At 40.4% G+C, this 27,253-nt stretch overlaps 2 protein-coding genes and 1 long non-coding RNA gene across 5 annotated transcripts in view; 2 read left to right on the top strand and 1 right to left on the bottom strand.

The window, feature by feature from the left end:
- LOC130179932 (filamin-A-interacting protein 1-like) overlaps nt 1–20,585 on the top strand; it is a 21,872-nt gene extending 1,287 nt beyond the window's left edge. The window contains exons 2-6 of one of the 2 annotated variants that reach the window (XM_056393098.1): nt 9,122–9,416; nt 9,778–9,951; nt 10,318–10,496; nt 16,241–19,049; nt 19,912–20,585. In XM_056393098.1, the coding sequence (XP_056249073.1) occupies nt 9,129–9,416; nt 9,778–9,951; nt 10,318–10,496; nt 16,241–19,049; nt 19,912–20,118 (3,657 nt within the window). In that variant the 5' untranslated portion in view covers nt 9,122–9,128 and the 3' untranslated portion in view covers nt 20,119–20,585. Of the gene's footprint in view, nt 1–8,765; nt 9,417–9,777; nt 9,952–10,317; nt 10,497–16,240; nt 19,050–19,911 lie in introns of those variants that run through there. The other variant, XM_056393099.1, reaches the window with a different exon arrangement.
- On the bottom strand, nt 9,334–27,253 carry LOC130179934 (uncharacterized). Of its 2 annotated transcripts, none has more exons than XR_008829346.1 (4): nt 27,122–27,253; nt 12,871–13,247; nt 10,257–10,413; nt 9,334–9,470 (listed from the first exon to the last, which is right to left on the bottom strand). It is a non-coding gene; the product is annotated as an uncharacterized LOC130179934 (long non-coding RNA). The 2 variants fall into 2 exon arrangements; XR_008829347.1 differs by lacking the exon at nt 27,122–27,253 and adding an exon at nt 16,275–16,408.
- LOC130179933 (cell cycle control protein 50A-like) lies at nt 21,639–26,740 on the top strand. The gene is made up of 7 exons (XM_056393100.1): nt 21,639–22,112; nt 22,886–23,005; nt 23,484–23,591; nt 23,680–23,767; nt 23,951–24,094; nt 24,186–24,395; nt 25,552–26,740. The coding sequence occupies exons 1-7, from the start codon at nt 21,864–21,866 to the stop codon at nt 25,743–25,745; spliced, it is 1,113 nt and encodes a 370-aa protein (XP_056249075.1). The 5' UTR covers nt 21,639–21,863; the 3' UTR covers nt 25,746–26,740.

Below are 27,253 nucleotides of genomic sequence, written 5' to 3'. Positions count from 1 at the left end.
GCTCGCAGTGGGGGAATCCAGTGCAGTTGTGGCTTAGGCTGCTGTCAGTGTCCAGGGGCTCTGTGCAACCTCACCCTTCCTCTCTCCCTGCCTCCTACCCTGTCCAGCTGATGTGGCCTCTGTGCACTCAGTGATATCACCACTCAAACAAGACAAAGAGAACTGCTGCAGAGATATTACTCATTAACATTTTTGTGCGCGTTCCAGCTTTATCTAAGCACATCCTCTCTCTCTTGCTCGGCACATGCCCTGAAAGGTCTGTGGAGCTCAGTCAGCCAAATAGCCACTTGAAAAAGACAGAGATGTGAATGCTGGCTGGGCAGTTATCAATCTCATCCTGTAAATGAATCAGTTGTACTGTAAATCAATATTTTTGTCCCTGTTTAAACTGAAACCAAGCTGGTTAAGCTTGGGTGTTTACAGGGGCAGCATTGATTTGAGATGCACTAAATGTGCCGCTGGCTTACCTCATGACATTACCATAGGTCTGTGTCACTTGACTTGTTGCTCATGCAGAGGGTGACATAGTTTAACTGTGAGGTGTAGCATTATCTCCGTGCTGTGAGCTGTCTCATGTAGTAGTCCCAATATTCAACTGACAGTGTAGCACACTGACTTGAATATCATATTTAACCTTTCTCAAGATGAGAGGTGATGTTTCTGTGTTACAATTGCAAGAAGTGGCTAATGCATCAAATAGGAGGACTTGCTTGTTTCGAACACATTTCTTTCATTATTCTTTGACATGCACATTATCAACTCAGTGACCCCATTCCTTTCTTAATACTGTACGAATGTGTGTCCGTGCCTGCGTGTTGCGTGTGCATATGGGCTACTACATTCGAAGATATGTCTATGCACATGCACAGAAACACAATATAGTGGGGAGGTGAAGCTCATCGCTGTCTTCCCCATACGTCTGTTGGGCCTCAACAACAGCTGTCACTGACATATGCACAGCTCCAGTCGTATACGGGCCTCTGGTCTTGAATTCCAAAAATGCAGTTTAGACACATTTGGATGTTGCGCAGAACAGTGGCGCTTATAACTCATGCTCCCTCGGTTTAAAAATAAGTCCTCAAAATCCATAGCAACCCAAGATCTTCTCAAGATCATTTGATATGTAGCATGCAAGACGGCAACACATACTTGCTATAAACAGTAGACTGGTTGTTAATTGGCTCTTGACGTGTAATAATATTAGAGGTAGTGAGGTCATTTGGGATGTTCATATACAGTAGGAGTATCACGAGTGTTGCAAAAGTTTCAGGTTCATCAGAGCTTATGAGGATAACAAGTATTTTCCACGTACAGTGCGTGTCTGGCCATCTCTCGGCACGGCATCTTTCCCAGTAGGAAAACCTTTTTTGGTTTGATGTAAGAGACATTTGAAATTCCACAGACGGGAAATATTAGTTGAGCTCAATCATATTCCCACCCTCTCTAACCAACCCATGCTTTTTCTTCTCTACTCCATATTTTTTCTTGGGGGGGAGTGACATAGTCATGACTCTCCCAGTAGACTGCTGTGTGATGATGACAGCTACCCAGAGACCTCATCTGTCCACTGATGTCCCTGAGGAGAAGAAAATAAGCCAGCGTATATTTACCGAAAGCACCGAGATAAGGATTATTGATCTCTGTGGTTGTGACTTTGAGCTGAAGATTGAATACCACACTGTAATTTCACACAACTGTTGGTGACAGAGTTCTTCAGCTCTCTCAATCATTTTTTTATATTCTCTATTTCTGTCTCACCTGCAACAAAACACTTCATGACTTTTATGATAACTAGTTTTTTCTGTGTGAAAATGATACGATACAACACAATTCAACACAATACAACACAATACAAGCGCTCACCTCCAAAACTTAAATAGGTAGTGGTGGTGAAGATCTGGAATAGCGCAGTTAGCTAGTGGTACATTATCATTCAAGCACTCCAGAATGTAATGTGTTTGCTAGCTGACCAACAGCTTACTTTAAGGCTGACTGTTCAGGCCTCTGTGGTGCTGAAGAGTCCACAACAAGTTGACAAACACACAGTCACACAGTGGCAATACTAACGCGCTGATCAGCCTTATATCTGAGATACATTGATGCTTACCATGTTCCCATGTTCATTTAGGCCGTTAGCATACTAACATTTGCAATTTAAAGTACTTAGCAGTTTTGCAGGTGTTTGGTTATAAAACAATGGATTTAAAATGTAAAACTTTTGACCTATAGCGCTGGAGGAAAAGTTAAGGGATCACCAAAATGATTACAATTAATCATGAGGAACATGAATGTCTGAACTGAATTTACTGGCAATCCATGTATTGTTGAAATATTTCACTGATAACCACAAATGTCGACCGTGTGGTGGCACCACAAGTAAAGTCCACCCAAGTCAGTAGCCTTCAATCTTCTTGAAACCATGCATGTTTGTAAAAGATTTTATGGCAATCCATTGAATCATTATTGAGATTGAAATATTTCAGTCCAGTGGGCCGACCAGTTAACAAACTGATACTGGCATCAGCAGAGCCATATGCCACTAAAATGCCACGCCAACAACAGCTGCCTTTCTGCTGGAAATGGGTTAATGAGAGCAGTGAGGCAGAACCATGCAGTGTATTTTAGCGCTGTAAAGTGTAAAGTGATAATAGTTTATTAGTGATCATTTTTAATATTGAAGATATCTTCAGTCCACGTGCTTCCAAAAGATTTTATTATCCCTAGCAGTTACTGAAGCCACTGAGAAGACACAATTCAGGAGTGCCCACAGACTATATAAAAAGTTTACAGTCTGTGGATGTGATATCAAATTACACGATCCAGTGACAAAAATTCATTTGGGGTTGTCACAGTGCAAAGATGCCAGAGTAGCTGCAAAGACAAAGTTTCTTCCAATCTGTTACCTGCACATGCTCTTATATAGCTGTGGCAGCAGCATAACTTTATACAATATTCTTTAAAACCTGTTCAGTAACTGCTAACATTATATATGTGCCATTATTCGCAAGGCAAACGGTCCAACATGTAGCCTATAAAAATTGATAGACACAAAACAAGCTTGTTTCCTAATGTGAGGCAACATTATGATCTCTAGCAAACACATGAAGTTCAGTCAGTGGAATTCTGATCTAGGCATTTAGAGACAAACTTCAGACAAACAGCTGACCCCATGACATTGGGCAATATCTAGGTCCGCTTCATCCATATGTTGTCTTGCTGTTTCTATTCATAGAACAACCAGAACTCGATCTCTTCCTTGATCGTCATGCTGTAAAGTTGATATCCAGTCGTGCCATTACACCAGAAGAATCTTCATAAGTCAGTTTTGGTTTATGGACTCTCCCAATAGATTGAATTAATCCTGTTGCTATGGAAACTGCTCCTGGTTTGGAGGCTACAACTTAATACGTTTAACTCTTAGAAATAATGGATGTGTTCATGTTTCCCATTATGTACTGTCTATTACACTAATTAAGACTGATGGAGGTGAGTCATGTATTCCAGCAGCTGCAGCAATCCATACGCTTGATGACTCGATGGCACTTTAAGAACAATGGGGTTTGCATTTTGTGTGACTGAATAAAATATGCATCAAAGTCTCCCACACACACAGTCCGATGTTTATAATGCATGACCCAAGTCAGAGTGTGTTTCAACTTGTAAAGATTTGCGAATGGCTCTTGTGGATTTACACAGGGATTATGTGAGTTCGTCAAAGATTTCAAAGTGAATATTTAACAAACTGCCACCAGCACAACAAGTATAAATATGTCATAATTTATAAGTTACTGATTCAGGAACTACCTGTGCAGAGTTATTTATAATGTAAAGAGTGTGTCTGTGTGTCCTTTGCAGCAAGTAATTCATTTGTATGAGCAATTACATGTAGAGAAGCAACGACATTCCTCTTAGTTTGTTCATTAGTGCAACCTTAACTGCTGATGCTACTGTAGGCTCCAGTGAGAGGATCAAGTTAATGTGACATCAGGAGTATACTACAAGATGAAACCCCATGCTGACATTTTGCTCCAGTATGGTAGGCCAACGTTAGAGTTATTGTAGCTATGAGTTATTTATAGAAGCCACCATTAAAGTAAGACAAGCTGTAAATGCTTGAGTTTTGTCCATGATGGCCCTTTGACGGTTCAATTTAGTATTACTGGACAAAAAGGTCCTGAAAAGTGAAATCCTTAGGGAATGACTACATGTCTGAGTCGGTATTCGAAACAGAAAAAGCTTGTCATCCATCTCTGCTAACTGCGTCTTTATTTTCCTAGAACATGGCTGTTACGTAAAATCTGACCCCAGAGGTCACTGGCCGTCTGGGGTGGAATGTGCTGTCCATCAAAATCCTGGAACAGGCTGCAGCTTTGTGCCCTTGCATGGAAAATAGGTGCACACAAAACTTTCAATATCAGATGGATTGTCTTATAGCTTCGAATCTCATCCACAGCTACAATTTTGATTGAAATTCACATATCTTGGCGGCCTTGTGTGTTTTTCTTGTAAGGACGGAAGAGCTTCTCAAGCGTACCGCATTTTATCAGTGTCCTCTGGCAGAAGGAGTTGCCAAACGCTCGCATGCAAAGAACATTTCTAACTCCTTGTTTGGTCACATTGGGTTTGTGGTGTGAATATGTCAAAACTCGCTGAATCAAACTAATCATTTTTCCTAAAACACATTATTTGCAGCTGCTGTTCTCATCCCTCATCTCTGGCAAATTAATTTGGCTACATGCCAGACTTCTATCTCCTGCCCTCTACCCTTCCTCACTTTTTCTCTCTACATGAACATCACAGACATGGACTAGAGCTACCAGACCCCATCCTGCTAACAGTCCGCATTTCTGCTAATCTTGCTTTTGATTATGATTCAAGTATTTTACAGCTCTTCCACTTGAATATCTGTACATGGAGACACACAGGGTTTAAATTCAGATTACATGCACAATTACACATTAACCCATCTTTTAGGCCATTGAGGACTTATATCACAAAATCACTAGATTACAACTAACATTTAATCATGTTTTGATCAGTCAATTAATAATTTAGTTAATGAAATGTAAAACAAAATGAGATGATAAATGCCCCTAATAATCTCTGAAAGCCTAAGGTAACATCTTTAAATGTCTACATTTGTCCAAAGATATTCCACTTAAAATAATACAAAGAAGCAGCAGATCTTATCATTTGAGAAGTTGAAGCCAGTTAAATTAACAAAACTATTAATAGATTATTAAAATTGTTTCTGATTATTTTTCTGTTGATCGACTAATCAGTTAATGGACTAATTGTTTCTACTCTAAAGCAGTGTGTCCGTCTGGCACATGTTACTGCTGACTTGCTGACCAATGACAAAATTTTATAGCCCCTTTTTTCACTTTGGAATGGCGGCACGTGTTTTGGTGGGGCCTATAAATACTCATATATGTGATGGGACAGCTGGACTAGCCCAAACCCTGGGATAGATTTGGGGTCCTGCTTTAAATTTAGTCTTAGGCCTTGACTGGGGTCTCACTGGGTATTAGGCCACCCTTTCATATTAGAAAGCATCAAGGTATTAGATGCCTGGCAGTCAGTGAGATTGTGTTGATGGTTTAGATGCCAGGAATGTGTGTGGGCATTGTGGCGGGTTGGCGCAGACCTCAGAGTAAAGGCTTATTGTCTGCCAGAGCTCCTTTATTTTCCATAAAGACAACTGGGAATGTTGCATGCCAGACTGGAATGCAGGCCACGTGGCTCAGGAATCCCCATTTGCTGCGGTGGAGAATTCACTACAATCAAGACTGCAGTGACCAGTCAAGGTGGATCAAACGGCGAAGGCATTGATGACAAAGACTTCTTATCAATAAGCTATGATGACAAACAGACTTTGGTGACTAAGTCTTGTCAAACTAAATCTTGTCATCAACAGAACCCATGAAATTGGAGTGATTACTACTATCTCATACAGCTGTCTGGGAAACTATGAAATGTTACCAATATGTGCAACTTGGGAATGTTGGAGTTGTGTAGTTGAGTCCTTTTGATGAAACTGGTATAATGAATATTTTTATATGAGCAAATAAGGATTATCACAGAGAATTATCACCCAACTCTGCAGTTTTGTTTTACAGAGGGTTTTAGTATCTTTAAGCTTGTTCTGGTTTTACTGCCTGTATATTTACTGTTTCTATTGACAACAAGCAACCGTTTTCAGGGAAAAAGCTCTAAACACTGTCTGTATGCCACCTGCCCAAACAGAACACAGAAAGAGTTAGCCACTAGTGAGTGAACATGGTGGAGCATTTAGCGGCTAAAGAGCCAGATAATTCCGCCTGGAATTGGTAGAAACCGTAAAACAGCTAAAAGGAAAGTGAATATTTGACTTTATTAGCTGAACATAAACACGACTCCAAATGAATGATATGTCTGTTCAATTGAGAAATGTATTTATTTGGAACCAAATAGAATCTAAGTGTGTTGATGGAAAAAACGGATTGCTTAGGTCACAGAGACATATATCAACTTATCCACTTCAGGGTTTTGGCAGTGTACATGCAACAGTGAAAACGTCTTTTGCAAGAAGTTCAGACCCTCTGCAATTAATCAAAAACAACATTTTTGTATATATGTGTATTTAATACATTTCAAGGTCTGTTTGGAATAATACATTTGTTTTCCTTTATATTTAATTGAATTTCTATTTTATAGTAACTTTTTATAGTCATATACCTCTCAACTATAACTAGAAACACACCCATTCTCTCCTGCCTGCCATGTTGGACCGGAGTGACACCGAAAATGAGGCAAGCTGTTACAGTAGCTTCTGTGGATTTTCGTGGCATCAACCCAGAAATTAAAAATAAACTGTAGAATGCTTAACTCAGTGTCAACCATTTTGTCAGCAGAACTCTGCCCAAGTCATTTACAGCGCTGCACATGTTTCTACATTTCATCACTCTCATGCCCCAGTGGTGCCCTTTTTAATGCCCTCCAACCTTGCGTGTCATACAGACTCCCTGGCACTGCTTGAATGGTGGCATGAACATTGGAAGCACTTGTTTGTGCTGCTGTACTACGATATTTGAGTCAGTGATAGTGAGCCCACAGCTGAAACTAATAGTTATGAACAGGAAAGAAGGCACTGCAATTAATCTCCAGTTAAACCACATCTCCCTGGAGCCAATGTGCACTCACTGAACTCCCAGAACTAAGATAAGGAATGCACTTAATGTGTTGGTTTGTCAGATTTTATTCTTTTTTTCTTGTTTGAACTGAGAGATGCAGTCTGTGTTATCTTGCACCCTTCTCTCTAATGTGCTTGGGTCTTTTCCTGGAAACAGGTGGGATTCAAAGAGACTGGTTTCAAGCATCATTAGAATTCAGTGCAATCTTAACTTTGCTGACTGCTATTACAGAAGAAGAGAAACATTTTTCTACATGTGAACCAAAACCTTTGATATACTTGCTTTCAAGCCACTCGACATATAGAAAGTGTTGTTTGTCTTCTCTAACAGTCTGTAACAGCCAGTTCACATTTACCATCTATTTAAACTGATTAAAATGGCTATTAATGTTCCACTTTGTCTTCCACATTGCAGTCTCTACACCACCGGACTTTTAGGCGAACTTGCTCAGGATGTCTCAATGCATGCTTCAGAAGTGAGGGTGCTATGACATCAACAGGGTGCTATGGAGGGGATTTTAGGCGGGTGGGCGTTTCTCTGTTTGTAATTAAAAAGTGCTGTTGACATCATATTTGAAATTGATCACAAAGAATCCACCATCACAGTGTCTCATGGTTGTTGTTATGGAGCTTAAACACACACACATGCATGCGCACACAAACAAAGAGATGCAAACCTCTAGCTGATGACCCTGCAACTTTGACTATTTAGTGCAGTGATTCTCAACCAGGGTTCAGGGACATGACGTACCCGTGTCACGGTCATTAGTGAACGATCAAATACGAAAAACTGACTGACACACCTCCCGCTGACCCGAGTCATCTACAACATTCACCATTGAAAATTTGTGAAAACTAGTTAGCAAGCGGGCAGGAAAGGTTAAATAATTAGCTAAAGATACTGGATAAATACTTAAAATAGTTAGCAAAAAGTAATTTATAAACAGTTTAGTTACCTAAAAGTACTGGAAAGTTGAAACAGCTAAAAGTACTGGATAGACACTTGAAATTGTAATCTAAAAGTAATGGATTAACAGTTTAGTTCGCTATAAGCACTGGATAACAGTTGAAACAGTTAGCTAAAAGTAACTGATAAACAGTTTAATTGAATTTATCAATTGTATGAAAAAAGATTACAATTATCCACTTTTACCATACATTATTTCAAATGAACACGTTTGAAGCATGACACATGGTGAGAGGTAGCCTAGTTGAACCTATCTGATAGGGCTGTGAACAGCACTTGTATGCCCTGCTGTAACTTCTCAAAGTTATTCTCTTAGCTCACTGCGTGTTTAAGTAATCAAGTTTAAAGCATACTACAGGTCACCTCAACAGTGTTGTTAAAAGTGAGTAATGTAGTAGAATTTAATTTAAAGTCTGTCATCAACAGATTTATTTTCAGGAACTAGATAAAAAGTTTGACACTCTTTTTAATGCCAGCTGAGAAGGCTAGAGCACCCAGGAGTGCCACAAATGGGCTTCCAGACACATCAACACTCAGCATGAGATACACAACCCTTGTGAGAAAATGGGATGTGTCAGGAATGCACACGCCCCCATACAACACACAAACACACACACAGTGCTGGGTAATTATGGATATTTATTCCAGATTAGGAATGTTACATTGGACAATATCATCCAGTTGCAATCCTGTGTATGTGTAGAGTATGTTTGTGTTTATGTGAGTGTACTAGGTAAAAGTGGGTCAGTAAGGCAGCCCATGGGGAGTTGTGATATGAGGAAAGGTAGTCAAGGCCAAAGTCATAAAACTCACTGTAAACTGTGATGCACTAACCGAACCTGAAGTAATACAGTAGACAGATATTCAGAGGCCAAACTTTCAAATGACGCTTAAAATGTTTGTTCATGAATAGGAATATATACAAGATATTTGCTGTAAAAAAAACAACAAAAACCTTTTTGTCTCTTCTGTCTTTGGTACAGATAGAAGATGAGGTCCAAAAGCAGCAGGGTGGAGAGCCCAGCCAATGGGGTGCTTGGGGTTCCACAGGACGACCATGACATCAGCCAAGAACAGGAAGTGGGTTTGCCTGTGAAGAGCCTGAAGGCCAAAGCTCAGCAGAATGAGGATGAGGAAAAGGTGGAGGTTGAGGTGATCACTGACAAAGAGAAGCTACTGTTGGATTCCCCTGAGGCTGGAGAAAAAAGCAGGGACATCATGGATCTGTCTAAAGAGGATCTACTGAAACTGCTGGGCATCATGGAGGGAGAGGTTCAGGTGGGTTGGATGTTGTTCCCCATTGTATGTGACATATTGTATTCCTTTGACCTGCTGTAATAAGTATGGTAAGTGCAATAATGAGGGGAAGAAAACAGTGAAAGGTATTGTGGATGAATACAAAGTCAGTTTGAATGGAAAGTGCCTATGCATGCTTTGGATTGAGCTAGACTGCAATTTTTTGCACAATGGCTCCATCTTGTGGTTGGAAATAGCACTTTAACATGCCTGCATATGCAGGCAAATGTGCCATATGTTCAGTAAGTGACTATTTTGGAGAAATGTGGAAACCATTCTCTTCAAACAGTTAAGCCAAAATGCTATATCATTTATATGTCTTCATATTTCTATGTGATTTCAGGCCAGAGAGGATGTTATCTGCATGCTAAAGTGCAAACAGACTGTCCCAGAGGCCCTTGAATCACGTTACGGCTCTGCGGCCCCCACATCGGCCCTCCAGGCCCTGCAGAGAGACGGCTTCGTCACTGGCACTGACCCGCACAACCACAGCGTCTACCAAAAGCCTATGGCTGAGGTCAGTTGGCTAATTCAACTCCAAATAAGTCAAACTCTTGGGGATGATAAAGATCTTATTTTTTATTAGCAGGTTTTGGGAAACTCACAATGCTTTTGCTGTGTTATAAAAACATGAGACTACATTACTTTTGTAATTGGGAAAGTAAGAGGAAAAGCTGAAAATTTGTTAGAAAGTTTTTCTTTTCGAACTTTTTTTGTCAGTTACATTCCAGAAATCAGCTGTAAAAATATTTCAGAGGTGGAGTTTAATATGAAATTCCTGAACACCTTGTTGCTACAAAAGTGTTGTGTGTGTCAGGGTACCTGCATGTGTTTGCGCATGTCCCTGTGCGGCTGTGACTGTGCATCATTGCTGTTTTTGCAGCTGGAACGACTGCAGGAGAAGCACAAAGACACGTACCGACGGATGCTGGGTCAGTTGCTGCTCGCTGAGAAGTGCCATCGCCGCACCGTCCACGAGCTGGACACAGAGAAACGCAAACATGTAGACTACATGAACAAGAGCGATGACTTCACCAACCTGTTGGAGCAGGAGAGAGAAAGGTGAGGAGGAGAGAAGAGGACCTGGGGCTCAGAACTGCTTCGTGATTAAGACAATAGGGACCCTGCACCAGATTTAATTCCAAAACAACCTACACATCGGCTACATTTTTATGGGCCTATAGAGAATTATGTTATTATTTAAATGATGTTATCTAACTGATGAATATTGTAAGAAGGTCACCAAACAAGATGGACATATGGCTGAAGCAAGGAAAAAGAAGAAAACACAGCTTTGTGCACACTGAAACACATATACAAAAACAGTTGTGTAACATAGATAAATATACATTAAAATACATAAAATTTGCAGTTTTTGAAGTGCTGACATATATTTTCATCATGGATTGTAAATATATGGAGTGGAAAGAAATTCCACTTTTCAATGCTGTATTCTTATAGGTCTATATTTGATGTCAGTATAGCTTAATTTGCTTGACAAATACAACCAGAATATGTTTTGCATATGGAAAACTTGCTGGCAAGACAGACGAGTGAAGGCAGTGGGGGAGGAGAAATGTGGCGAGAGAAAGAAGGGTGAAAGTAAAAACATGAATTAGAGGACCAACATGGTTAATAAAACCAGTGTGGAATGTATACAGTGAAAAAAGTGAGAAAATCCAGGGAGCAGCGGGGTGAAGGAACGCATCGACATCGGAGAATGTGTGAAAGATGGCCTCATCAACCCGGTGAAGCATGACAGAGGGGGAGAAGGGGGGCTGGCTACTGAAGTGATAACCTCACATACCTTCCTTTGACAGTGAGAGGCATGTAGCGTGGGGATTGGAGGAGGGAGGCGGAGTGGAAACTATAGGTGAAGAAGGGGTCAGGCTCTTTGCTGTGGGAAAGAGGGAGGTCAGGGACAGAGAGGGGAGGAGATGAAGCCACTGGGTGGAGGAAGAGGAGGAAATAAAGAGTAAAGGGCATTTCAGAGGAACGAATCTCCCATGACATCATCTGTGTAATGAAATCATTGCTGGGGGGGTCATACACACTCTCCAACATTAGAGAGGGGATGGTTACATCACGTGTGTGTTAAGGGCCTCACAGCAATCAAACAAGTTTGGTGTGGATGTGCACTGAATGTGTATGAGAAAGGAGGCCCCATTAATTAAAGTACTCACAGATGACAGACTTTAATTGGCTGTTGCTTGTTGGGGAATTTCATTTGTTGCATTTCCCATAACACATCACTGCCCATTCTCACACAATAACCCTGAGAGATGGGGATATTGTGCGCATTGATTGTACTAACGTAAGTTAATGTGTTGTTCTCTCTGCATTTATAGTTTTCCAAACAGTCTTGACAGCATGTGTGACAGAGCAAGAGAGAGTGAGAGCTTCGGTAATGTATTGTACAGTGTATATTGTATGGCCAGTCGAATGTAAAGCAGACTAGAAACCACTTACATGCTGCATTTCATGAACTGTCAAAACTTCAAACAGTTCATTTGCAGTGCTGACCCAGCGGAGGCACACACTACTTCTATTCCTTTTACTGCAGGACACAGGAAACAGACCATGGAAGCTAAATCACATCATGACAGCGGAGCTGCCATCACACACTGAGGGAGAGGGCTGGGAAATGAGCAGCAGACTATAGCTTGATGTTACATCTACTCCTCCGTCTGGTTTCATGAGATGGGGAAAGAGGGTTGTCATGGTTAAAAACCTTTCAATAATGAATTTGTTTTTGATTGTGAATTAGTGTGCAGCTATAAAAACATATCCAGTGTAAAGTTGGGTGTTTTATGATTTCAGCCAAATTGCTTAAGGAATTTATGTTGTGTGTACAAATTATACCATTTGGGTTTTATTAGGCTGAACACAAACTATGTTGTATTGAAGATTTGGTTTGACTGACATTCTACCAAACTTTACTTCAAAACTCATCTATCCCGAGGCAAGGTGTATACATGAATGAGCACAGAGAAGTCAAGCAGAGATAAGATCACCAGATGAAAGTCAAGTTTTTGGTTTTCACTTTGATGTGCAGGCAAATTTGTGCATTCTACCATCTTAGCAAAAGTAGTTGTGACATTACATTTGGGCCTTTAGGAAGCTGTGAGGAGAAAAGTGACAGCTCTGTGAGGCTGTATTTAGACATAGTGATGGTTTCAGCTGAAGTTATTACAGTCCATACTGAGGGGGGCATGAATGTCGGTTTCATGGCAATCCATGTTGTTGTTGTTGTTGTTGTTGAAATATTCTAAAGTGGATGAATAACTGAATGAAAATTGCCATCTCTAGAGCTAAGCCACAAGTATGGCTAAAAAAATAAAGGCCTGAGATCATAATAACCTTCAAATGTGGGGGGCAGCAAGCTTAGACTTCAGTTTGAAGCATATGGTGCAAACCGTGTGGATCATGAACTTACCACTTTACTTTCATTTGATCCTTGGTTTGCATGCAAGAAAGAGTTGACCTCCTTCTAATGCCAGGTAGTTTCCAGAAGGTTCCTTGGCTCATGCACAGGCCTCAGTCACCTCACAGAGAAAGTAAAGGTCTTGATCTGTCAGCACCTGCAGAGCCCAGGTTCTTCTGCATCTGTTGCCATGAAAGGACATAAAACTGGCCTGGAGAATGAGGGCCATGGAAGGTCACAAAAACAGGAAGTTTGCATGAAAATATTAGCACCAACACCAACACAGAAGCATGCACAAAGCTGCCATGTCTGTTTTGACATCCAGTCTCTCAGGTGAGTTGGAGGCGTGTCATCATCTCATCCTTATCAATGTGTTCTCCTCCAGCCATCTGCGTGAGAGTGAAGAGAGAAAAGTCACAGGTCTTGTGCCAAACTTCTGCGGGAATGCAGAGGATGGGTACTGAATAAGCTGTTTCTGACTGGTAGCCATCAGCGATTAACACCTTTTCAGACAGCAGAGCAATTTATATGTCAAGAAGTTAAAATATTTAAGTGGCATGGTGGTATGCGTAATGATTAACGGAAGAAACAGCTCCCATTCATAAAGGGAATTTTAAATAATGCAAAGTCACGCACAGAAAAGGAAAGCCTGAAATCCAAAACTAAAATGATTGTTTTCTTGTCATGTAAAGCCGTACCACACAGTCGACACATTATTCAAGAATCTGTCAGCAGATAATGTGCATACAGTAATGTCTAGATTCACTGAAGTTGCCTTTTAATAGCCTAACGTCCACTTTGCTTCTGATTTATCTCCGTTAGCACCATATCAGTCTTCCATACTGTACATTATCACTGCCTCTCTTGCTTAACACTTAATGCTTTTTCTCTGTCAAGAGAGGTCATTACCGTATAACAGTGTTTTGACAGCTTTTTGGCAGTTTGTATCTGCTTCAGTCCTCAGCCTCCTGACACAGGGGGGCTGCAGTGCCTCTGAGCACATTCCCCAGGAAACATGGGATGAAATGTTGTTCCATGATGGAAAAAAAATAGTTGTGGATGTTGGCTTATAGATCGCACCTGTGTACTTGCTTAAGAAATGTTTTTTCTTTTATTTCTTACACATACTTTTTTTAGTAGCCTAAGAAGTTGAGACCCTCATTCAAACAACTTTCTTAAACCTGAAATGCACTGTTAAAACTAAACGATTAACATGCATTTAATGTACAAAATAATGACATGTTTCTTAGGGAAGGTCTGTCTCTAGTTTGTCTGCTTTTCTGTATTACAACCATTTTTTTTTCCTGTGAGTGAGCATGTGCATTCATAGCTTGCAGCCAAGTATTTTTATTTACCACTTAGGACTGGATACTGTACACAGCCAATTTGTCCATAGTTATTAAGTATGTAACATAGAACAAACTATTAAACTATAGTTCTTACATGACTTGTCCATCAGTGCAAAATACCATTGACATCATGACTTTGACCTTTGCATGAAAGTAATTTTAGAGTGCCAATTTCTAAGGTGTCAGTGACATCTGACTGTGTAAGTTTTAAGGGCGCACTCTGCGATCTGGATGGCTCCTTTGTACAGTAGCCAGGAATACTGATCCTACTTGGCAGTGAAAGCTGATGGTAACATGAATCAATGTTAAATGTTTACTGCCATGTACAAACTGAGAATCAACAGAATTTCAAATTGAATTCATTTGCAGAGATTTAGGGTTGTGAAAACTGTGGTTTGTTATATGATTAACTGTATCTATGCAGTTCCACGCAAGAGTCTGGACATAGCACTTCATAAACCTATTGTCATGGTTACGTTCAATCCTCCCAGATCTTCTTTACCTCAAGGGAGACATTCAACTCATCCATATCTGGTTTGCTCATCACATGTAGACTTTGCAGGGAACCTCGTTCACGTCCAGTTTCCCCTCGAGTGGAACTACAGCAGACATTCTCTACTGTCTCCTGTACCAGTGAGATTATGGCTTCCGGTCTTCAGACCAATATCCTGTGCACTTTGTAAAATTGAGATATAATTCAATTTGCACCAACCTCGCATTGAACCTGATTTTGTCTGAGAAATCTATTCATTCAAAATCTACTTTTAATCTATCTCTTTCTAGTAAGTTTTTAAACTTTCTGAATAAAAAAACTGTCCATAGTTGTTTCCCCTCAAACATGCCATGTTTTATGAAAGCATGAAACTTGGGGTGAGTTTTGCCAAAACACTCCTCCTGTGGCAAGGGTCCCACCCCCTTCACAGTGTCCAGAGCAGAGCAGCACACACTCTCTCATACACACATTACTGCCTTATATGGATGAGGTGACATCACTCACTAGAGGTCCGGTGGTACTCCACTGTATTTATTCACCTTTCATTGTCCTGATAACATGCTTGGAATGTGACGGTGGAAGATCTGTGGAAAAGGAGGCCCCTGCTGCTTCTTATGCATTCTGAGTGGATTTTATATAATGGCAGAAATGTTCATGTGCCTGTTTGTAGAGCATCCATAGTGGGTAAGTTTTAAATAGTTTTTTTTTTCAGTGGTGATGGGGTATGTCATAAATTAAGCTCATTTTGAACCTTTAGAGGATGTTTAAGCTGTAGAATATGCACAAGCTTCCCTGTTGTGCTTGTGCCTATTAATTTGCTTTCTTTTGCAATGCAAAAATGTTCTGGTGGAATATTGTATTAGTCTGTCCCTGTGAGAGCACAAGGAGACGATGCAGCTTTGCATTCATTCTGCTTTGCATGCATTTTGTTGGAGCCGGAGATGAGAATGTGCATGAGCAGCATAGAAAGAAGCCAAGAGAAAAGAGAAGACCACTCGGTGAGGGGGTGTTAAACTTTCTTGGACAGTTTTTGTTCTTAGTTTCTATCCCATCAACGCGGATGAAAATAGTGTTTGGTAGTTGTAGTGTAGATCTTTGCTAGTTTTCCCTCTTGATCTTATTGCTTTCTGCATAGTAGCATAGCGTGTATGATATATTCTTTATTGCACAACATAAAAAAATGAAATTCTCTTTATGTCTTAGATAGAAACTTCTTTATGTATTGGATCTAGTGTCAGCACCCAAATATAATCTTGTGTGTGGTAAAGGTCTGTAAATAATACTTTAAATATGTTTGAAGAAAATTTGTATCTTTGGTTTTTATCTTACAGTGATGTGTTTTGAGATTATAACCTCCATAGAGAGGGTACACTTTGATACTCAAACTATCATTGAAACATTAACTGGGGAAAAAACTTTGCATTGTGGGGTACAAATAATTCATATTTCTGTGACAGCATGACATGCAAAGATACATGCTGAATTTGAAATTAATGACACACCAAACTAATGCCTTTGCTTTTTCTCCTCACATTTTTAGACTGAAGCGGTTGCTTGAGAACGAAAAAGCTTACCAAGTGAGAAAGGAGAAGGAGCACTCTAAACGTCTGGCCAAGGTGCAAGAGGAGCTGGTCAAGCTGAAGTCCTTTGCCCTGATGTTGGTCAATGAGCGCCAGCAGCACTTGGAGCAAATGGATCAACAGAGCCAGCGTGTCCAGGAACTCAGCCAGCAGCTTCAACAGCGGGAGCAGGCACTGAGTGAAGCCAGGGAGCGTGCTCAGGAGGATGGCCACAGGGTGCTGAGCCTGGAGACTGAGCTTAAAGAGAGATCTGCCAAGCTCAACCAACAACATGAGGAGATGAGTGCCAAGCTGTCCAGTCAGGAGCTCCACAACCGTCAACTCAATTCCAAACTTTTGGGGCTCACACACAAAGTGGAGGAACTAGAGGAGAGCAATGGGGCCTTGAGGAAATCTGAGGAGGAACTGCAGGAGCTCAGGGAGAAGATTGGCAAAGGGGAGTGTGGCAACTCTAACTTGATTACTGAGTTGGAGAACTTGCGGAAGCGGGTGCTAGAGATGGAGGGAAAGGATGAGGAGATTACCAAGACTGAAAATCAGTGTAAGGAGCTAAGAAAGAGGCTACAAGAGGAAGATAGCAAAAGTAAAGACCTCAGGCTGGAAGTGGAGAAGCTCCAGAAAAGAATGATGGAGTTAGAGAAACTTGAGGGTACATTCAGCATCAGCAAGTCTGAGTGTGCACAGTTACACACTGCTTTAGAGAGAGAGAAGGGCCTGACCAAAGAGCTCTCAGATGAAGTCGTAGCTCTCAGGATCCGCATGAAAGAGCTTGAGTCTTCAGAACTCAAATTAGAAAAGTCTGAGCTGAGCCTTAAGGATGACTTGAGTAAGCTCAAATCATTGACCGTTGCTTTAATGGAAGAACGAAAGACCCTGATGGAAAGAATGAAGTCAGATGAGAAGAAAAAGGAGGATTTGAGTACAATGGTCAAGGTTGAGCAGGGTAAGGTTATGGAGGTGACTGAGAAATTGATAGAAGAAAGCAAAAAGCTCTTGAAGTTGAAATCAGAGATGGAAACCAAAGTACAAACTCTAACCATAGAAAAGGGGGAACTAAGCACTAAGCTCAATTATGAAAATGATAAATCTAAGGACCTTAATTCTAAAGTCAGCCAAATGAAAAAGAGGTTAGATGGGTTTGAGCAAGCAGAAAAGCTATCAGTGAAGAATTCAGTGAAATGTGAACTGGGAAGAATGCCTGACCCCGTAAGAAGAGAAGACAATAAAATTAAGGAACTGACCTTTGAAATTGAGCGTCTGAAAAATCGTCTCAAACAACTTGAAGTGGTAGAGGGAGATCTCATCAAGACAGAGGATCAGTACGACATGTTGGAGAAAAAGTTCATGACTGAACAAGACAAAGCCAACATTCTTTCGCAGCAGGTGGAGGAAATGAGGGATCAGATAGCACGGAACAAAGCAATTGAGAAAGGAGAGGAGGAAAGCCAGGAAGAAGACCTACAACAACGATGCAAGAGAGAAGAAGCCAAAACCAGGGAACTACAGGCTGATGTGGTAGCCCTCAAAGAGAAGATCCATGAACTGATGCACAAAGAAGACCAGCTTTCTCAGTTGCAGGTGGACTACTCTCTACTGCAGCAGAGGTTCTTGGAAGAGGAAGAGAAAGCAAAGAACATGGGCACTGAAGTTTTCCATCTCACCAAAGAGCTGGAGATAGCAAAGCGCCACAGTCGAGCACTAAGGCCCAGCTTGAATGGGAGGAGAATGGTGGACGCTGCTGTGACATCCACTGCAGTACAGACAGAGGCATCGTCCACTGGGCCAGCAGAGGAGGATACCCCAGCTGTGTTTATCAGGAAGTCTGTTCAAGAAGAAAATCACATCATGAGCAACCTCAGACAGAGGTGCTTGAAGAAGCCAACAGAAAAGACTGGAGCTGTTGAGCGTTGCCCTTCATCTAGCAGCGACCTAGGCATGAAGAAATCCTGGATTCCCTGGATGAGGAAGAAGGACAACACCCCTCAAGAGACCAACTTGGAAAAGCCTCTGCACATTAATGGGGATCATTTGCCCTCTGAACTGTCCATGTCCCCAAAGCAGGGCCAGCCTTTACACATCCGAGTCACACCAGATCATCAAAACAACATGGCCACTCTTGAGATCAGTAGCCCTACTACTGAGGATGTTTTCTCTAGCTCAGCTCCCCTCAGCCCCAACCCATCTCAACCTAAATCCAGAATCACAATCATTCCCACATACTCTGCCCCAACCGCTAGGAGAAAACCCATCACTGGACCTCAGGGCCCTGAAAGAGCCAAGTCTCCAGTCACCATCACAGCTATATCGAGAGCCAAGTCTCCAGAAAGCAGCCGAGTTTCCTCCACTGCCTCAGGAAGGCCTTTGTCCCCTGTCTCTATTATGACAGTCAGCACTGCTGTAGTGCCTGAAGCATCCGCCTCCCCGGAGCCCCAGGAGATGACCATGGGCCGAGCTGTGTTCAAGGTTACCCCGGAGAAGCAGATGGTGCCAGTGCCTATACGTAAGGGCCACAACAACACCAACATCATAACCACCACTGAAGATAACAGGATCCATATTCATCTAGGCAACAGCGTCACCCCAAAGATGGTAGTCAGGCCGGTGGCTGCTGTAACAGAGAGCAAGGAAATGACCTTATCAACTGGGACGGTTTTGCGCTCCCCTCGCCAGATCACCACAACTGCCACGAGGAACACACAGAGCAAAGTGATGAGCAGTATCACCATTTCCCCTGTTACATCCACCACTTCTAGGCTAACACAAAGCATGGTAAGTTTAACTTAAAGGTTCTGTTAATCCAAATTATGAAATAACATATTTTCCTTTGTTTTGTTTCTTTATTTTTGCCTCCATCCCAATTAAAAAAAGAAGAAAAAGATGTGGAAAGAAAATTCAGCAGAAATATTTCTGCAAACAGTTGATTGGATGTAATTTCTACAAAGTAGCTTTGGTAAAAAGAAGGTTGAATTAAAATTTAATTCTCATCATTCAAAAGTGAAATATTTACAAGATTTGAGGCTGACAATGGTTTCACACATATACATATATGGTACATATACATATATATTACACGTGATATTTTACAAGGTAAAATCAGTTCAATAACAGCTTAATCTCACATTGCTAGAAATGGGTGTGGATGCAACTGTGTTGATGTTTCAATGGCCCTTATAACTTTATCTTTGTGGATCAGATGGATAGCGTGACAGAAATGGCCATATGGGCAGGCCTCACAACAGCAGAGCTAATGATGTTGCATTTTGCCACCCTGCTGCAGTCATGCTGTAATTTATAGTTGTTACGCTGTATTTACATTCATAAACAACCATGCAGGGCTCAGTGCCCTCTGGCTGACACAAAACAGCCTTGCACTAGTAACAGCACACTGAAACCTAGCCTGGACAAATGCTCACCCACTGGGATTGAAGTGAAAGAATGGATAAATATTTACATTTTTCATTCACACAGTTCCTGTAGTGCATATGATTGGTTACATTGTTTAGAAATTCTCCCATTTTTCTAGTAATGGGTTTTGCCCCTTTTCCATTATTTACTCTCTATGTTCCACTCAAGTGCTCCCCTGTCTTCATTCCTGTGCCTGAGAAACTGTGCTCTCTCTCCCTATTGTCAGACTGGGCATGATGCCCAGCCACCTCGCACAGGGCTGACCCGCATCCCAATGTCCAAGAGCCTGAAAACGGGGAAAGCTGTGCTGGGATCCCTGGGGATATCGGGTGGAGTGAGGATGGAGTCACGAGCTGAAACTCAGTCTATGAGGATAGAAGTTAAGAAATCCACTGTGAATAGCAATACTTTACAAAATGGAGGAAAAGCCTGATTGAAATAATAGTACCAAAAATACTTTAACATATCTGAATATGGTGCGTGACATAGATTAAGACAACACCCACAATTGGAAAAAGCTCTGATGTCTCTATACAACTCAGCTAGACATTAAAGGCACAGAAGGATTTTTCTGTAATTAAGCAAGCCATTCATTTTTAATTTTGTAAAATCTTTTGTACTTGTTTGTCTTATACCTATTTCTGTCATATAGATGGAATCATATTCTTTGTACTTACAGTGTGTATGGTGATGGGCATTTGGGTAAAATACGTATATCAGACTGCTGCTACTAACTGCTTCTTGCTTTGAGTGGTTGTCTCACATATATGAGTTTGTTGATATATTTTATATGGACACATTACAGGACAGAATACCTGTTTTCATGTAAATTATGTTTATTTTTTCTGTGAAGGATTTGTACTTACTATGTATTTCAAATAAAAGTGATTTCAAAGGGTAGTGTGACATGCTCATTTAGGCCTATGTAGGAAAATAAGAAACACAGATATGCAGCAAAGACAGAGGGACAACTGTGTATGTCTGGCAAACAGAACTATTGCATGTGACTGTTTCATCTGTGTAGCTATCATAAGTCATGCTTTTGCAACATTACACTGTCAGTACTCTTTTAGAAATACACTCAGATGCTACACTTGAAAATGCTGCCATCGGCCAAGGGAATTTAAATGTGAAAATAGATAAATAATTGTAACAGACTACATTAAAACCATCTTATCATTACATTATTGATAAATATGCCATTAAACAACTGTATTTAAAGACAACTGACTTTAAAGCATTGAAAGGTTTTGCTTTGAAAACAAGCTATCTCTAAGTGAGTCATTTTAACTTGTCTTTCATTGATTATTCAACAAAGTTAGGGGAGCATATTGCTGCCACCATGGCAAAATTCTTTTTGTTAAGATTCTCATTATAATAAGAAACAATTATTACTAGACACAACATATGTTATATAATACAACTTTGTTGCTATTTCACATAATTATGTCTTAAACTTTTCTTATAATGCAAAGGAGATCTCATTAAAACAAGATTTTTTTCACATTATAACTTTTTGTCATGGTGGCAGCAATACATTGCCATACAAAGCTTTGATAAGTTCCATTCAGGCTGAATTTCTTATCATTGGTAGCTTAAATGTTTTTAAATTTAAATATTGTGCCAACATTTACTTAACCATTGAATAATGAACACTTGAATTGTTGGATTAAATGTGTGAACACTTCAAAGAAGACTTATGTTCAAATATTATTTAATATAAATATATTTAATTAGCAATTTTTGGAATCACCTCAGAAAATTTCAAGAGGAGGATTCAACCCACATAAAGGTAGATAGATGGTTCTCAGAGTAAATTCTGAATTAAATTTCTCAACTGTCATAACCACAGATCGTCACATTTAACACCAGATGTTTGTGCATAACAGCCAGCGTGAGAAAGGGGCGTATTTATTTTCTAGGATGACGCAACTGCTTCGTTTTAACATCCTATTGGCTCAGAAGCTTCCGGCTTCTTCCTCGGGATGAGATTAACTAGACAGATAAAACCAATACTACAACAAGTAGATGTTTGAATTAGACAGGGGGAAAGTTTCGCCTTCTAGATAGTTTTAACCGTTACCTTAACGTTTTGTCTCTTTTTTACCGTGTGCTATTACCGAGGAACTGTCGGCTGTCAATTGAAGTGGATTATTTTGCTCGGAGCGGATTGCAGCCATGATGGCGTCAAGCTACAACGCTAAGGAAGAAGACGGACACCACTCGGGCGCTTCGAGTCACGGCGGAGCAGGGGCTGCGAAAAGTAAAAAGCCGGACAACACGGCGTTCAAACAGCAGAGATTACCAGCCTGGCAGCCCATCCTGACAGCAGGCACCGTACTGCCAGCCTTCTTCGTTATCGGTCTCATCTTCATCCCCATCGGCATCGGCCTGTATGTCACATCAAACAACATCAAAGAGTTCGAGGTACAGAACAATGTCTACCGGTCTTTTAACCGGCGCATCTCTTAATTCTCTAACTGTAACTCCACCACTAACAAGGTTCCTCTACGGTTTTCCACAGAGTGCATTTCACGTTGTTATTATTAGCTAACTGCAGCAAGCCATGTACCGTAAACCTGTTGAAATTAGTGCTGCTTTTTGGATTGTGCCAAACTGAGCAAGCAAGAACACAATTAAGTTACAGTGTCCAGTTCTTGTTAAATCTTTTAAAAAGGTGTTCACACAACTTTATGTAATTTTTGAAAACAGTTTCTGGTGCTGTTAACTGAATTTATTTGTATAACTGGGAAGTATTTTGTCCACTGATTTATATTATCTGTAGACATGAGATATGACAAGACGTTAGAAACCCTCTTAGTATAGCACCCAGTTTTTATTTGAGGGTATACAAAATGTTAGAAACACATTTTTAATCCAACACCCCACTTGTATCAAGAGGGTAGACTAAATATTGGATGAAGAGATCAGTATAACAGTGCAATTCAGTAGCACTGCAAACAACAGCCTTCAGTGTAAACTTAAAGTTGGATCAATACTTCTCAAAAACCTGAGTATAATGTAACCTTCATCATGAAAATAGGATGTGCTGCATGGAAGTTGTATTGTACAGAATTAGTTTTATGTACTTGTTGTGCCTATTAAATCCATATGTATGTGGGGCAGTATGAAACAATATGCATTTAAATGTTAAACGTAATTAATATATTCAATTCTGTAACTAACTGACTCATTTTCAGATTGATTACACTGGTGTGGACATAAACAGTCCATGCTACAGCTGTGCCAAGAACTTCAGCTGGAACAACACAGCACCATGTCTCTGCTCTGTAGAATTCACATTGGAGCAGCCATTTGAGGTGAGCTGAGGACCTGCACCAGCTTACAGTATGCGGATCCATGAATAATACATGCCTTCACCTCCAATACTGATAGTGTTGCTTGTGCAATGAAAGGGGAAAATGCTCTCCGACAGTGAATGTCCATTAAGCTCTATTTTGAGTCCAAAGAAAGGCACACTCGAGGTTTGATTGGAGCCTTCATTGTCATAGATTATTCTAGACTTAAAATATGCACTCCAGTAACTTTCAGAAGGCTCTTATTGATTGTTTATAAAAAGCTCACAGCCAGTTACATTTCAGTCTCAACAGATTTCGCATAACACACACCAGTATCATTTGCTACAGCCTAGATTTGGGTTACAAGTTATTACAGTTACAGTTTTTTAGGTGCAACAAACATAAAACTGGGGTAAAACAACATCTATCTGATCTAAAAACATAGAGACCAATATTTGTTACATATGCAGTCTATAACACAATCTCTCCTCCCCTGCAGAGCAATGTGTTTATGTACTACGGCTTATCCAACTTCTATCAAAACCACAGACGCTATGTGAAGTCCAGGGATGACAGCCAGTTGAATGGTGACCGGTCTGCTTTGACGGTACAATCTTGAAAATGTTGTTTTTTCATCATGCAGATATTTCAGTAAAAGCCTCTTGCATTATTGTAACTTTCATTGTTGTTTATAGACTCCCAGCAAGGAATGTGAGCCATACCGTACGAGTGATGGACATCCCATTGCTCCATGTGGGGCCATAGCTAACAGCCTTTTCAATGGTAAGTGAGAAATGGTGAACAACTGCAGATTTTTCTCCCCAGCAGTGGAAGGATTATTCCTTCTCATGTGTTCAATACAAGTCTTATCTGACCTTTTAAACTCCTACTAAAAGCTCTGTATATAACAAAGCTTTACCACACTTGCAATGCACCAATATTGAATCTAATGTTTCTTTGTTTCAGACACTCTGGAGCTGTATCATATTGATATCAATGGCACCAGAAATACAATTCCTCTGGTGAAGAAGGGCATCGCGTGGTGGACAGACAAGCATGTGAAATTCAGGAATCCTGGTGCAAACAACAACCTTTCTGTAGCTTTCCAAGGTGATTTTAGCAAACTGTGCACAAACACTTCAAAACACTTAAAACACCTTAACTGCAGTGACTAGCTTGGTTTTCTCTTACTCTTTTTCAGGCACATCTAAGCCAGTGAACTGGAGGAGGCCAGTGTATGAGCTGGACCCATCAGATCCTGACAACAACGGCTTCATCAATGAGGACTTCATTGTGTGGATGCGCACTGCTGCCTTGCCCACCTTTCGCAAGCTCTACCGTATCATCCAGAAGAAGTCTAGCACGACCCCCACTTTACCCAGTGGCAGATACGTCTTGAACATTGCTTACAGTATCCTTTGAATTAAAGCCTGGAATTCTACCGCACAGTTAAAACTAGAGGTAGTCTTCAGCTGTAGGGTTGGCTAGTATGAATTTTATTCACTCATGTTAAGTTGCGCAGGCTGTGATTTATTACCTAGAGACACAATAATCCTATGTCATTATAATTCACATAAATTTGCCTTAAAGTCACAAATCCTGTTGGCAGAGTAACACATCGGAACTTAGTGAGCACCAAAACACCTCAACAACATCGAGTAAATATTTATTTAGCTTTGTCGGTTTGCCAACAAATATTGTACTTTGAGCAAACACCACTATACTCACTGTGGCTCAAGTTCTGTTTGTTTAATGTCCACTTCAGGGGCTTTTTCAACAGTTATCTTAAAAACTAGGCTGAGTAAAACCCAGAAACATTTCATTTTGTTTCTCAACATGTTCCAGAGTAGAGAGGGCTCTGGATTTACTTAGCAAGGGTAATCAGGCATGTCATTAAACCAGCTGCTTTGATCAGACCCCAGATGGAGAAACTTGTAATTCACAAGGTATGCATGTACATAATGTTTACAACAACACAGGTATACCGAAACAAGTCTAGCTCTGGAGAACTAAACTGAAAATGTACAACCCACAAAATTAGTTATTCAAGTTCATGCTTTGCACATATGAAGAATTTGATTTCATGTAATGCCTTACAGTGGAGCACAGTTTATAGCTTTGAACATTATTTCATTTTCTGTGAATTTGTATACAATGCCTATATTGATGAATAGATAAAAATATACTTATTAATATTCTGATAATGATTTTAACGACATCACCCAGCCCTAACAAATCACTTTGTGCAAAGACACCAAGTTTGATTGTATTTGTAGCATTCTGCCAGTGAACATGAGCTTGCTGTGTGCAGTTTACTGACAGCACATGTGCAGCGTCTGGGTATTTAGGTTTTGTCGTCAAACTTTTACTTCTGCTACTGAAAAAAGGCTAGTGAGCAATAGTTTAAGAAGAACTTTTAGATAAACTGCTTGATAACGTCTATAAATGTTTTTTTTCAGTACATTAATCGTAAATTAATAGTTTATGTGTAGATTATTTATAAATCCTGTTGTACTTTTCTCTCAGTCTAGAAGCCCCAATTGTTTCCTTTAACCACTTTAAATCAGATTACCCTGTGCTCAGCTTTGATGGTCGCAAGCGAATGATCCTGAGCACCATTTCCTGGATGGGAGGAAAGAACCCCTTCCTGGGCATCGCCTACATCACTGTGGGCTCCATCTGCTTCTTCCTGGGTGTTGTTCTGCTCATCATCCACCATAAATATGACACTCGCAACAACAGTGCAGATATTCCAAACTAATCAGTTCTTGTATCACGTTTTCCCGTCTCTGCATGCATGGATGACCCTACAGGGTCCGTTCGGGACTGCTTGTTGACTTTAGTGTGAATTCACTGGTCTCTGTAATTGTCTGTGTGTTTGTGGAAGGACAGCAGCGTCTGTAAGTCTCTCATAAAAAGCTGTATTTATGTGTAGGACATTTTAAGGTAAAAAGAAAGATGCTAGAGTCTGTATCTCTGTGCATAAAGCTTCAAGTCGGCTGCTGAGATTGTCATTGCCTGTCTTTTTTAAATCTTCTATTTATCAATACATAATCAAACTATGTGTTTCAGTTTAGCAGTGCTTTGCAAATGGCTTAATTACTGAAGGATGTATGTATATTTAAAGTTTTTGTCCGTACTATGTACTGTAATATGTCCTGCTGATGAATGTACCATTATACTTCACTGACATACCTCTGTGGTTTTTGAGATGACCTTGAATATAGGATGGGATAATCGTTGCTCGCGTGCTGGAAATTATGATAAGCGTTGATGTTAAACAAGAAGTATTTCACCCTTGGAGAATCATAGAGCCTTCATGACAAATAGTACCAAAAGTGTGGTTATCTACCCTCCGCTGTGACTGGTTGTATGAAGAGACTGACGCAGTCATAAGGTATTGTTTTTAAATTATTGAAAATACTGTTATGATCCAAAAGTTATTAATGATGGAAACATGCTCCTATACCACCCTATCCAGTGTTCTTATTTCTGAGACTCTGGGAAGTTGCTCTGGCTGATTAGAGCATAACAATATTTAAGTTTTTACAGTTTGGCCTTAGTTAAATTATCTTGCGTTCTTTTATGTTAACCAAATGATACGCACTTTAAAAGTGTCCCATTTGTTAGATTTTCTCTCGTTTCACCTTGTCTTCAGTCAAAATATTACGTTCTTAATTAGTTATTAATTGGTAAAATTTAAATTTATGGGTTTTTATAAGGTTTGTAGGGTCCAATTAAACAACTTGGTCAATGTATTGGTGTCATTGGTGATTTTCTTGCACATCACTAAATATAATTTTTTCACATTAAATAACTGATAAAGATCTCAGGAAACCGGATGTCACAGTTTTTGTAAAATTAGCCTTTACAAACAAAAAATCAAAGACGAGCAGTGAGTTGACCTTCGTTTGATTTAGTAGTTTAGTGGGTTGACCAGCAGATGTCACCATTCCAACTTTGCTAACTTGTCTCACTAAACGACACTAGCTTGCACTTAGGCCGAATCGTTGAATCGTTAGCAGGTAGTTACCTGCTCAACCATAAGCATACCAAAACCACCGTCACAAAGTAAAACTTTTTTTTGACTGCTGTCATTCAAAAAAATCACTAGAGACATTATTGGCCATGTGTTACCTGTGTTCTCTTGGCTGTCATTGGCCTCTGTCTGTCCCTCTCGAGAGGCTGCTGATGGGCTGTGGTCAGCGCTGGCCGGTGTGGGTGGGGGAGCTCCAGTCGCACCGCTGTTGACCCCACATACTCCTCTCT

Source organism: Seriola aureovittata, chromosome 13 (assembly GCF_021018895.1).
Source record: "Seriola aureovittata isolate HTS-2021-v1 ecotype China chromosome 13, ASM2101889v1, whole genome shotgun sequence".
NCBI classification, from domain to species: Eukaryota; Metazoa; Chordata; class Actinopteri; order Carangiformes; family Carangidae; genus Seriola; species Seriola aureovittata.
The sequence above is the reverse complement of the archived record's forward strand: the minus strand, read 5'-3'. Positions and strand labels throughout refer to the sequence as shown.

Bases quoted from the DNA above. Each gene is read 5' to 3' on its own strand.
- LOC130179933 (XM_056393100.1), top strand. From the start codon at position 21,864: ATGATGGCGTCAAGCTACAACGCTAAGGAAGAAGACGGACACCACTCG. The intron at 23,006-23,483 runs GTGAGCTGAGGA...CCTCCCCTGCAG, and splicing joins CATTGGAGCAGCCATTTGAG to AGCAATGTGTTTATGTACTA. The intron at 24,396-25,551 runs GTATCCTTTGAA...ACTTTAAATCAG, and splicing joins CGTCTTGAACATTGCTTACA to ATTACCCTGTGCTCAGCTTT.